The sequence below is a fragment of the Bos taurus genome, chromosome 15 (genome assembly GCF_002263795.3).
Source record: "Bos taurus isolate L1 Dominette 01449 registration number 42190680 breed Hereford chromosome 15, ARS-UCD2.0, whole genome shotgun sequence".
Taxonomy (NCBI): Eukaryota; Metazoa; Chordata; class Mammalia; order Artiodactyla; family Bovidae; genus Bos; species Bos taurus.
Genome location: NC_037342.1, coordinates 38,227,857 through 38,240,321, shown reverse-complemented (window position 1 = coordinate 38,240,321; position 12,465 = coordinate 38,227,857). Strand labels below are relative to the sequence as shown.

General features: G+C 38.0%; 1 protein-coding gene across 1 annotated transcript in view; it reads right to left on the bottom strand.

The window, feature by feature from the left end:
• COPB1 (COPI coat complex subunit beta 1) overlaps positions 1-7,166 on the bottom strand; it is a 34,561-nt gene extending 27,395 nt beyond the window's left edge. Inside the window, exons 1-5 of the mRNA NM_001078007.1 lie at positions 7,116-7,166; positions 6,217-6,370; positions 2,543-2,772; positions 1,954-2,123; positions 134-248 (exon numbers count right to left, since the gene is read on the bottom strand). Coding sequence (NP_001071475.1) covers positions 134-248; positions 1,954-2,123; positions 2,543-2,772; positions 6,217-6,307 — 606 coding nt within the window. The 5' untranslated portion in view covers positions 6,308-6,370; positions 7,116-7,166. The remainder of the gene's footprint in view (positions 1-133; positions 249-1,953; positions 2,124-2,542; positions 2,773-6,216; positions 6,371-7,115) is intronic.
• Between the last annotated feature and the right edge of the window lie 5,299 nt (positions 7,167-12,465).

The following is a 12,465-nucleotide window of genomic DNA, read 5'->3' as shown; positions in this document are numbered from 1 at the left end:
ATTCAAAAATCTAAAAAAATCAAAATAATACAAATCATATGTACTACAAACAAAATTACTAAAAACTTGTGTCTGTAATATCTTTAATTCTCATTTAAATAGTCATAAAAGTATTTTTTAAAAAGTACTTCACCTGATCTGCATGAATTAGCATCATAAATGCATTTCTTTTGCAACTTGCATCCTTCTCATTCACCAGGAAATCATGGATCAATTCAGGAGCATCCGGTATAAGATGTTCAAAGTTTCTTCAAATAAAACAGGTAATATTCATATTTAGTAACTCTCTGGACTCTACCAAAATTAACCTTTATCAAACCTTATACCACTATTAATTGTTTTGCTTTTTTAAACTTTAAATCAATTAGAAAATTGTGAGGATGAATCAGAAATTTATATCTTCATCTATTTATTGAATTGTTTTTTAGTTCAAATTAGAGAAAGCTGATTTATTCAACATGCTATCTATCAACTGGACAGCTCTAATAATTCTCTTTCATATACTTTAGGGCTATAATATTGATGCTCATAATGACAACCTTGAGGTACTGAAAGATCCTACATTAAGGATTATTGGAGGGACTTCTCTGGTGGCCCAGTGGCTAAGACTCTGTGCTTGCAATGGAGGGGGGCCAGTGTTCAATCCCAGGTCAGGGAGCTAGATCCCACATGCTACAACTAAAGATTCCACATGCTGCAGCTAAGCTCCCATGCAGCCATACAAATTTTTTAAAATATTAAAAAAAAAAAAAAAAGAATTATTGGAGAAGAAATAGTCCCTTCTATTTTATTATTTATGCACTGTATTTATCTACTTTTTACTTTGAAAACTTAGAAGTGTTTGTAGTATACAGAACAATGAACACCTGCTTAATAAAAACCATCCCCTAGCTTTTTTTTCCCCTTAACTTTAACAATAATTAATTCATAATCATTTTGGTTTCACCTATGTCTCACTTCCTCTCCTCCCATATTATTCTGAAACAAATCCCAGACCACTTAACATTTCTTCTGTAAATGTATCAGTATGCTTCTCTAAAATTAAGAACTTTCTTTTTAAACTAACATTATCATGTAGTAAAAACTAATAATTTCTTACTATCATCATATAGACTGTTCAAATTTCCAGTTGTCCTATAAACATTATAATTTTTGTGTGTGTACTGTAAGTTTAAGTTCTGAAATCTGTGTAATCTGTAATGATAACTTTCAAAGAACTCTACATTATTAACCAGACTACCACCTTCCTGAACAGATAGCAAAGTCCAATATAACAGTGAAAGAACTGTGAAATTACTAAATTATTGACTATTAAAGTACAAAGATGTTTATATAAATTACATCCTAATTCTAAATAGACTGACACCAGTGACTGTAAAAACCAAGCATTCCAGCCTACTAACTCACTCTTTTAAAGTTCAAACTTTAAAACTGCCTTTTTAGAACTGCTTTTTAAAGTCCAAAATTTTCAGTTTTCTAAGAACAGGAATCAGCTGAGAACTGCAACCCTTCCTATTAAAAGGTTTCCTCCTTAAGGCCTCTAAGTACAAAAAGACAAGACCCACATCCCACAAAAAGAGAATTCTAAAATAAGGTCAAAACCTCAAAGTTATGGGCTAAGCAAGTCAATAAATTAATTAGCTTGGGTTGGAGTACTAAAATTGAGAAAGACAGGTAGAGACGTAAACTGGACAGCATACAACCTGTTTAAACGGGGCCCCTGCCATTCACTTCCAGCAGATTACTGTCATGCAGAAACCAGGACCTGGTGTTGCCAGATCTTTTTGACTTTTCAATGTTAACAACTTAATGATAATAAGGAAAAATGTTCAGGCTAATCAAAACATATTTGCAAGGTACATAAAATCTGTAAGGAACCACTCTGAAACTTCTTCTGGTCTGAAAGACTAAACAGTCCATATAGAAGTAAGCCAAAGGAGGACCTTTGTTTACCTATAGATAGTATAGATGGCCAAAACAGCATTTCTTCTAACATAGCTGTGTCGATGCTCCAAACAAGCACGGATAGCTGGCATTAAAGGTTCCAGTAATTCTGCCTCTTTCAACTTGCAAAGAAAACGAAGAGTAGATCCTCGAATAAATTCATTAGGATGCTGAAGATCCTGATATAAAAATCAAATATGAAATGCTGAGTCCAGTATTTTACAAAAAACCACAACGTTTAAATACAAAATTTTTCAATAAAAAAAAAATTAGGAAGTAGGTTTCAGGACAAACACCTAGATTATTATACAATTTCCATCAGACTCCTATAGATTAAAGCAATTTTTACTTATCACATCAATGTCTTATATTCTATGTGTTGCTGTTTTTTATTAATAACACATAAAAATGCATGGACAGTAACTGGAAAAAAGCAACAATAAAACTTTTCACAATAACTTTTTACAACTTCTGCTTCAAATCTAAAATTTACATTTCTGAGATTTAATTTTAAAAATTAAAACAGAGCCCACACCACCAACTTTACAATTATTTAAAAATCAAAGCAATATTTGGAAATAATTACGGTTTGGTTTACCTTTCTATATGCATCACAAACAAGGATCATTTCATGTAAAAGCCTCCCATCTGGAGTTGTTTTAGGAACAATTTCCCAAAATACCAGAAGTAATTTTTTGATGGTATGATCCTGAAGAGGTAGCACAAAACGAATGATGGTCATCAGAAGTCCAGGAAGTTTTTCACCATTCAGAATCATAATGATTACTTTCTTCAAAGCTTCAGTCTTTGACTTCACGTCTCCTTTTTCTGATTAAAAAAAAAAAAACCAATATTTTTTTAAAAGCACAATTATTTTAAAAGAAAATTCCTCAGATAAGTTTAAAAGCAATTAACAAAATAAAATATGTTCTCACTTTATCAGCAGCAATAGTAATAAAGGTACCAACCCAAGTGACAAGGGTTTTCCACCTGGCTCTGCCAAAAACAAGCTGTATGATTTTATAGTCATTTATCTCTGAACCTCATGATTCTTTACATATAATAGAAAAGCACTGGATTAGATCTTTGACCCCAAACCAATGGAGTTAATGTGGAAGCCATGAATCTATAGGTGTACCAAAAAATGTGTATCTCAAACACACCTGTAGCTATTTTTCAAAATGTAAACAGATACATTATGTGCTTTGGAATTCAAAGTAGCTTTTAGTCAGTACCTATTCTCTAAACCAAAGTATGACCTTTTTTAACATTAGGAAGAACCTCAAACTCGGAAAAGTTGGGAATTAACACACTAGATTAATTCCAAAATCTCATAATATTTCTACAGATTATAAAACTTCAGAATCTTTGAGAAATCACCTAAAAAATTGGAGGAAAGTTAAAATGTACTGGATCAGCAACCAATATTTATTATTAAGGATGACACATTTAAGATGTTAGTTTACTGTTACTTAACCTAAAAATAAGTGCTCTATGTTATGCAAAACAATCTATAATTTCACATCATTATTGCATACTGAAGAATTTATGGTTAAAATCTTCTGGATCCAAAATTTGAAGGCAGAAACGTAAGAGACAATATACTGAATACTGATGAATTTAAGGTATGCATTAAAAATGCAACACAGGACTCCCCCATGGTATAATGGATAAGAATTCACCTGCCAATGCAGGGGACACGGGTTCGAACCCTGGTCCAGGAAGATTCCACAAGTCTCAGAGCAACTAAGCCTGAGCCACAACTTCTGAGCCCAAGTTCTAGGGCTTGTGAGCCACAACTACTGAAGCCAGTGTGGCTAGAGTCCATGCTTGTCAAGAGAAGCCACTATAGGGAAAAGCCAGCACACAGCAACCAAGAGCAGCCGCCATCCCAACCTCCCCACAGCCATAGAAAGCCTAAGCAACGAAGACCCAGTGCAACCAAAAATAAACAAATAATGTCTTTAAAAGAATCGAACACAGTGAGGGTTACTGCCAAAGTTATACCGTAAGTGTCAATGTGAAGTGAAAAAGTGTTATGCTCAGTTGTGCCCGACTGCCCAACTCTTTGCAGCCCCATGCATGGCAGCTTGCCAGGCTCCTGTGTCCACAGAATTCTCCAAGCAAGAATATTGGCATGGGTTGCCATTCCCTTTTCTAGGGGATCTTCCTGATCCAGGAATTAAAAGCCAGGTTTCCCATATTGCAGGCAGATTCTTCACCATCTGAGCCACCAGGGAAGCCTTGTAAGTGTCAATATTTTTGTTTAAAACAGACTAACTTCTTATGCATCTCTCCATGCTTCACAGTATTATATCACCTGCTACACATGGAAAAAAAAACACAAAAAACTGTGTGCCATATCAAATCAAGAAATGAACAAATGTAAAAGGATGAAGTTAAGCATTAATCTGGGCATACCTTCAGTTTTTTCTTTTTTTTTTTTTACTATGTATTTATTCATTTGGCTGCTCTGAGTCTTAGTTGCAGCATGTGAACTCTTAGTTGCAAGATGGGATCTAGTCCCCTGATCAGGGATCAAACCCAGCCCCCTCTGCATTGTGAGCATGCAATCTTAGCCACTGGACTACCAGGGAAAATCCTGAAAAATCCATTTGTAACTAAAGGTTTAAAAGTAAGTTTATTAGTAAACTTGAAAAAAATCAACACCATTTATTTCAAGTTCCCCAATCCTTATTTCCATTTATTATAACAATTCAAATTGAGGTGAAGAATGCTTCTTTTCACATCCTCAAAATTTTCAAAGCTTCTTCTCTTTTATGAAAAACAGAGTTTTAAATATCAATTTAATTCACCAAAATATACTCCAGGAAATGTAGAGTCATCAGGGCTCATATCCAGTGATCAAAGGTAAAGTGAAATTAAAGCATATCAGTGTTTCACCAAACAAAACTATTTGTTATTCAAACTGAAAACTATTTCTAAATCTTTTCATCTCAACTCCATTGAAATTCAGTAAAAAATAAACGTAAAATTCAACACTACTTATTTATTTACTTGGTAGGTGAAGTATAGTTAAGAAAAGAGTATTTTTACAGTTAAGGACAAGTTTGTCCTTTACCTAACTTAAGTATTTGGGGGTTTAAAAGTGAAAAACCTTTAAATTATGAAAATTAGAAGATTTTGAAATTAGAAAAAAAAGTAATGAAAGTTTATTCAATTTTTATTCCATTCTACTCTCTTACATGAATATAGGGGAAAAAAGGAAATACAGTATGTGTGGCTTTTGTAAACGAAGATCAGCTTAAATGCCATAAAAAAATATTTATTTTTCCTTCTCTAGAAATAGGCCTCAATAGAAACCGAATATTATGTAACCTAAAATCACAAGGTATTCCATTACTGCTGATTAAAAGCAGGAACATGCAACTAAAATATCATCTCCTTTCAACCTGTAAATTATCTTCTAAAAGACACTATCAAGATTTGAAGCATAATTTTCCCTCTAGTCTGTTTTAAACGGTAGTTATCAGTTTAAGTAAAACTTATTTTTATTAGTTCAATTAAGCAAGAATTATTATCTTGGAATGTGCATTACTTTAAAAAATTTTTGACAGAATTCACTCACAAAAAGGAGATACAGTACACACTTTTAACATTCAGAAATAACGTTTTTGTTTTCTTCTTTGCATAAATGCTTTAAAAATCAAAAGCTTAAGTGTTTCTGAGAAAACATATATATGTTCCAGTGTTGACTTCATTTGTTCAACAGGCAGTAAAACAAAAAGAACAAGCCACGTAATATGAAGCTAAGTGCACATGGAAATTAAAACATTCTAATACACACTCTCAATCTGTTACCTACAGAGAACTGTCGGCTACATTTAAACAAGCCACTATGTTATCTTAAGGAATAGCTAAAAACTAAACCACTACATGTATTTAGCTGATATAGCCCACCATGATCTACGGAGAAGGCAATGGCACCCACTCCAGTGTTCTTGCCTGGAGAATCCCAGGGACAGGGGAGGCTGGTAGGCTGCCGTCTATGGGGTCGCACATAATCGGACACGACCAACTGAAGCAGCTTAGCAGCAGCAGTATCAGCACCATGATATAAGCTAAGCTGAGATGTTCTTTTATTTCCAAAAACCAATACTGCACGCCTAAAGTAACAAATTTTCATTTTTAGCAAGACAAAGTTTTATTGAAGAGATCTTTAAAAAAAAAAAAAAGTATTTCTAATTATAAAGGAACTTGAAATGCAAGTGAACTTTTTACTTTCATTTTCAAAATATTACCAACATTTACCTAGATCATTTTTTAAGCTAATTTCAGACGGTGGTTCTGAATCCATTGGCACGTTAATTAACGTATAGCAGACGTTCTCCGCAGCCGTCATGGTTGCCGGTTACAGCCTACTCTCGATACAGGATTTAAAGATAACAGATGCCAAAAAAAAAACCTAGAAAAAGAAATATAAATATATTACAACTGATAAAACAAAATAAAAACAAAACCAGTAACTATCGTGATCTTTTCTGTCTAAAGTTCATTCAGCTTAGCTTATGAATTTTACAGTATTAGAGAGGACAGTCAATCTATATTACTTTGCATAGAAATAAATCCTGATGTATTAAAATACACACTTGTCAGCCTTAGCCTAAGTTACATTATCTCCCACCCCACAACCCCGCCCAGAGTCTAGAAAGCTGTACTGCAGAATTAAAGCCCACAATACAGTGACAAGTCCCCCAGCCCCACCCCATCACTATATAAAAGTGATTTTTAAACATAATACACAATCGGAACTTCTCAAGTTAAAAAGAGCCCGGGCAAAACTACTCTGCTTAAAACCCTTACAGCGCTTTGATACGTTCACCCATGCGACCCGACTCTGTGGACCAGGAGTCCCTCAACTGGTGCTCTGCACCCCCACGTCCCTTCCCCGTTCCTTCCCTCCAGCAAAGAAAGCCCCGGCCGGGAATGGCGAGCCCCAGGGGCCTGGGAGGGAGAAGACCCCGGGCCAGTAGGCAGGCCAGGATGGGGCGGCCCGCTCAGAGCTTCCCAGCCCTGCACTCCACTTCGCCAGGCCCGGACGCTAGCGGCCTAGTCGCTCCCCTTCCGAATCTCCCCGCTAGAGTCCAGTTCCTCCAACTTTGCCCAGCCCAGGGAGCGCCTCCAAGATGAGGGGGCTTGTAGGCCGTTACCTGACTCTGAGGGGCAGCAGCTGGGGCAACAGCGGAACCGTAGACTCCGGCTCCAACCCGCAGCAGCGGCGGCGGCGGATCCGCAGAGTCCTCCGCTGACGTGGAAGGGGGTGGGGAGCCGACCCAGGCCGCAGCCACCTAGCCCCTACGGCAACTCAGAGAGGACAAGCCCTCTCCGTCCTGCGCCTGCGCGTTCCGAGTGCGTCGCAAGCATTTCTAGTTCCGAACTTTAAAAGTCTCTTCCTGTTTTCTTAGTGTCGGCTGCTTTAGGCGGAAGAGGAGACTGGAAACACAAGCTAAGTTTTCCCTGCAAGCCTGAATTAGGCGTTGAGGTCATTTAAACACTACTTAGAAATTGTATTTTCAGCCAGAAACTCCACAGCAGCCAGTGTAGGACAGGGAGTGCTTGGACTCAAGAACATTTTATAGGACTGACGGCCTAGTGGGAAAGAATGCTATCCTGGGAGCTGGAATCCCCTAACTCACCCACGAATAAACTTGGAAAGTAACTAAATACAATTTGAGGAAGTAACTTAAGTTCTTCCAAGAGACACTAGATTGTATGAAGATCCGTTTCAGTTCTTAACGCCTCTGCCTCTGCAGTTAGGCTGGAGTTCCTTGAACATCAAAGTCACACTGGTTATGATTTCTGGTCTTTGTTTAGTAAAGGTCCCTTTCATGATCCTTTAGAAGAATCTAGATTAAATTTTTTTATGCATAAAGGGAGATTGACAGTCACTGTTTTAAAGGATTTTACCTGTTTCCAAAGACCTAATTGTTACAGCTACAATCAGCCATAGTACCTCCGATTTTGCACATTTAAGGTTCCACATCCTCACCCTTCCCACCTCCCCCCATCCCCCAAAGAGGATTTTCCGACCAATCATTAATAATAAAAACTTCTTTGAGGCCTTACGCAAAATACTGTGAATACAAAGACCTGACAGAACCTGACATAAACAAGCTCACCTCCGGGAGATAGAACACAAATAGTGCCTCTCTATGGACTGGAAGAAACACAAGCTGGAATCAAGATTGCCGGGAGAAATATTAATAACCTCAGATATGCAGATGACACCACCCTTATGGCAGAAAGTGAAGAGGAACTCAAAAGCCTCTTGATGAAAGTGAAAGTGGAGAGTGAAAAAGTTGGCTTAAAGCTCAAAATTCAGAAAACAAAGATCATGGCATCTGGTCCCATCACTTCATGGGAAATAAATGGGGAAACAGTGGAAACAGTGTCAGACTTTATTTTTCTGGGCTCCTGAATCACTGCAGATGGTGACTGCAGCCATGAAATTAAGACACTTACTCCCTGGAAGGAAAGTTATGACCAACCTAGATAGCATATTCAAAAGCAGAGACATTACTTTGCCAACAAAGGTTTGTCTAGTCAAGGCTATGGTTTTTCCTGTGGTCATGTATGGATGTGAGAGTTGGACTGTGAAGAAGGCTGAGTGCCAAAGAATTGATGCTTTTGAACTGTGGTGTTGAAGACTCTTGAGAGTCCCTTGGACTGCAAGGATATCCAACCAGTGCATTCTGAAGGAGATCAGCCCTGGGATTTCTTTGGAAGGAATGATGCTAAAGCTGAAACTCTAGTACTTTGGCCACCTCATGCGAAGAGTCGACTCATTGGAAAAGACTGATGCTGGGAGGGATTGGGGGCAAGAGGAGAAGGGGACGACAGAGGATGAGATGGCTGGATGGCATCACTGACTCGATGGACGTGAGTCTGAGTGAACTCCGGGAGTTGGTGATGGACAGGGAGGCCTGGCGTGCTGCGATTCATGGGGTCGCAAAGAGTCGGACACGACTGAGCGACTGATCTGATCTGATCCATAATCCAGATATTTTGAGGTTTGTTCTTTCTAGAACCATCAGACAAAAAGTAAATTCTTTGAGAATCCAAAATATATCACAAAAGCCATGTGCTCCTCAAACCCATTATTCATTTTATTAAAACTATTTTTCTTGAGATCCCATATATTCTTCACCTAGATTCTTTCAATTGTAAAAAAAAAAAAAAAAATCTTGTATAGCTATAGTACAATATCTAATCCAGGAAACTGACACTGATACAATTCAGTCCTCATTCATACTTTACCAGTTTTACGTGTACTCATTCTGTATTTAGTTCTGGGCAATTATATCATGCTAAGATTCATATGATCACCACTAATAATTCCATTACAAAGCTCCCTCCTACCATCTTTTTGTCACTATCCCTTCCCTCCTTAACCCCTGGATACTACTAACCTGGTCCCCATGTATGTAATTTTGTCATTTCACAATGTAACAGTTTGGCTTTGTTTTTCACTTAAGGTTAATTCCCTTGAGATCAACCCAAGCTATGTGTGCAACAAGTTATTCCATTTCTGTCTTTATTTTTAATATGGAATTTTCACAAATGCAGTTATCTGGTTTCCAAGTCCACTTCTCAAGAAGTGGCAATCTATCAGCATGAAATGACCCATAAGGCATTAAAAACTAAACTTAGCAGTAACAAAAGCTCAGCAGTTTGAGTCTGCACTGAAAATTGTCATTGCCAGTGTATATACATTATTGTATATATTTTTTAAATTAACTTAAATTGGAGGCTAATTATAATATTGTAGTGGTTTTTGCCATACATTGACATGAATCAGCAGTGCACATGTGTTCCCCATCCTGAACCCCCCTCCCACCTCCCTCCCCATCCCATCCCTCAGGGTCATCCCAGTGCACCGGCCCTGAGTGCCCTGTCTCATGCATTCAACCTGGACTGCTGATCTGTTTCACATATGGTAATATACATGTTTCAATGCTATTCTCTCAAATCATCCCAACCTCACCTCCCACAGAGTCCGAAAGTCTGTTCTTTGCATCTGTGTTACTTTTGCTGTCTCGCATATAGGGTCACCGTTACCATCTTTCTAAATTCCACATATATGCATTATTATACTGTATTGGTGTTTTTCTTTCTGACTTACTTAACTCTGTATAATAGGCTCCAGTTTCATCCACCTCACTAGAACTGATTCAAATGCATTCTTTTTAATAGCTGAGTAATATTCCATTGTGTATTAAATACAGAGTTTATTAACAGGTATCAGGATCTTATAGAGCCTAATTCTTCCTCACTTGTTATAACATGCACTTTGTTTTGGGACTTCTTTTTATCTAGCATATATCATTTTGAATGCTTTTTAAATTATAAATTGAGAGCAAGAACCTGTCATATAAGAATTGAAAATTTTAGACGTCTAGAAAATCAAGGCCTAGAGAAAAGGGACTTGTCCCCCAAATCACAAAATGGTTCAATACTGAAAAAACTGGGATGAATCATGTTACCTACTTCACTGCATCTTATTTTTAACTATTCCAGTTCTTCAAAGATGCACATATGCAGTCCATCCTAAAGGAGACCAGTCCTGGGTGTTCATTGGAAAGACTGATGCTGAGACTGAAACTCCAATACTTTGGCCACCTCATGCAAAGAGTTGACTCATTGGAAAAGACCCTGATGCTGGGAGGGATTGGGGGGCAGGAGGAGAAGGGGACGACAGAGGATGAGATGGCTGGATGGCATCACCGACTCTATGCACATGAGTTTGGGTGAACTCTGGGAGTTGGTGATGGACAGGGAGGCCTGGAGTGCCTCCTGGGGCAAATTCATGGGGTTGCAAAGAGTCGGACACGACTGAGCGACTGAACTGAACTGAATAAATTCAAAGTGAATTAAATGTTATCTTTATATCAAAGTGATAGGTTTTATGAAGATATTATTAAGAATTTTATTATTTAACAGACTAAATGGAATGACTGAGTATCACACACTGGATAAAACATGAAAAGGCATCAAAGTGAACTCTGTACAAATAGAACTGAATCTTATTGGGGTGGGGAGGATTTTAAGTTCTAAAGTCAGTGTGCCAGACTAAAATTACATACTGAAAAAAATTACTAAAATTTCTCGCAAAGTACAATACAGATGAGTACACCCACTAAGTCTGGAGACAGGTGGAATGACTCCCTTTCTGTTTCGTGTGTTTCATGAGCTTGACACAACTTCACTGTAGGTCAAATGGCACTGGTGGGCTCATTGCAAGCTCAAATGGCAGGCTCTTGAAGCTGATTCCAGAGTGGAGACCAACATCTCCACATTCCTGTATTTAGTTATAGGCAGACTTCCCTGGTGGCTCAGATGGTAAAGAATCTGTCTGCAATGTAGGAGACCTGGGTTTGATCCCTGGGTCAGGCAGTTCCCCTGGAAAAGGGAATGGCTACCTACTCTGGTATTCTTGCCTGGAGAATTCCATGGAGAGAGGAGCCTGGCGAACTACAGTCCATGGGGTCGAAGAGTCAGACATGACTGAGCAATTAACATTTTCACTTTTCATTCCTTCAACAAGGATGCCAGAGTTTCTCTTACCACTCTCCCTTCAAGAAGTCACAAAAGAGTTAAACCTATTAAGATTCACATAAATTTTCCCACTTAACCTTTGCAATAATTCTCCAAAGGATTTCCCTAAAGCAGGGTTAAGTCAACTGTTCAAAGTCAAAAGCAGCTAATTAGTAGAATTAAGTCTAAAATCCAAGTTGCCTATCTATGAATCAACTGTTCCTCTCTAGAAAGATATGAATCTCAGAAAATAACTCCTTTGGGCTTCTGAGCAGTAAAATTCTGGATTACAGGCTTTGTCTTTTATTTTTTGGCTATGCCACAGGGTTTGTGGGATGTTAGTTTCCTGACCAGAGATTGAACTTGCCTCCCCTAAGGGGAAGTGTGGAGGCCTAACCAGAGGACCTCCAGGGAAGTCCCTGGCTTTGTTTTTTTAAAACAGATTTCCTCTAATTTCATTTTGTATGATCTAAGATAAAAATTGTACTCAGTATTTACATACACAGTTCATAGGCATAATGGAAGGCAGGCTAAAGATTATGCTAAAGTAGGGCCGGGCAGGATATGAGGAAATGATGGTTTGAGATTAAAATTTCCGTTTTGCTATTTTTATTGACTACGCGAAAGCCTTTGACTGTGTGGATCACAACAAACTGTGGAAAATTCTTAGAGATGGGAATATTATACCACCTCACCTGCCTCCTGAGAAATCTGTATGCAAGTCAAGAAGCAACAGTTAGAACTAGCCATGGAACAACAAACTGTTTCCAAATCAGGAAAGGAGTATGTCAAGGCTGTATATCATCACCCTGCTTATTCAACTTATATGTAAAGTACATCATGCGAAATGCCAGGCTGGATGAAGCACAATCTGGAATCAAGATTGCTGGGAGAAGTATCAATAACCTGAGATATGCAGATGACACCACCCTTATGGCAGAAAGCGAAGACGAACTAAAGAGTCTC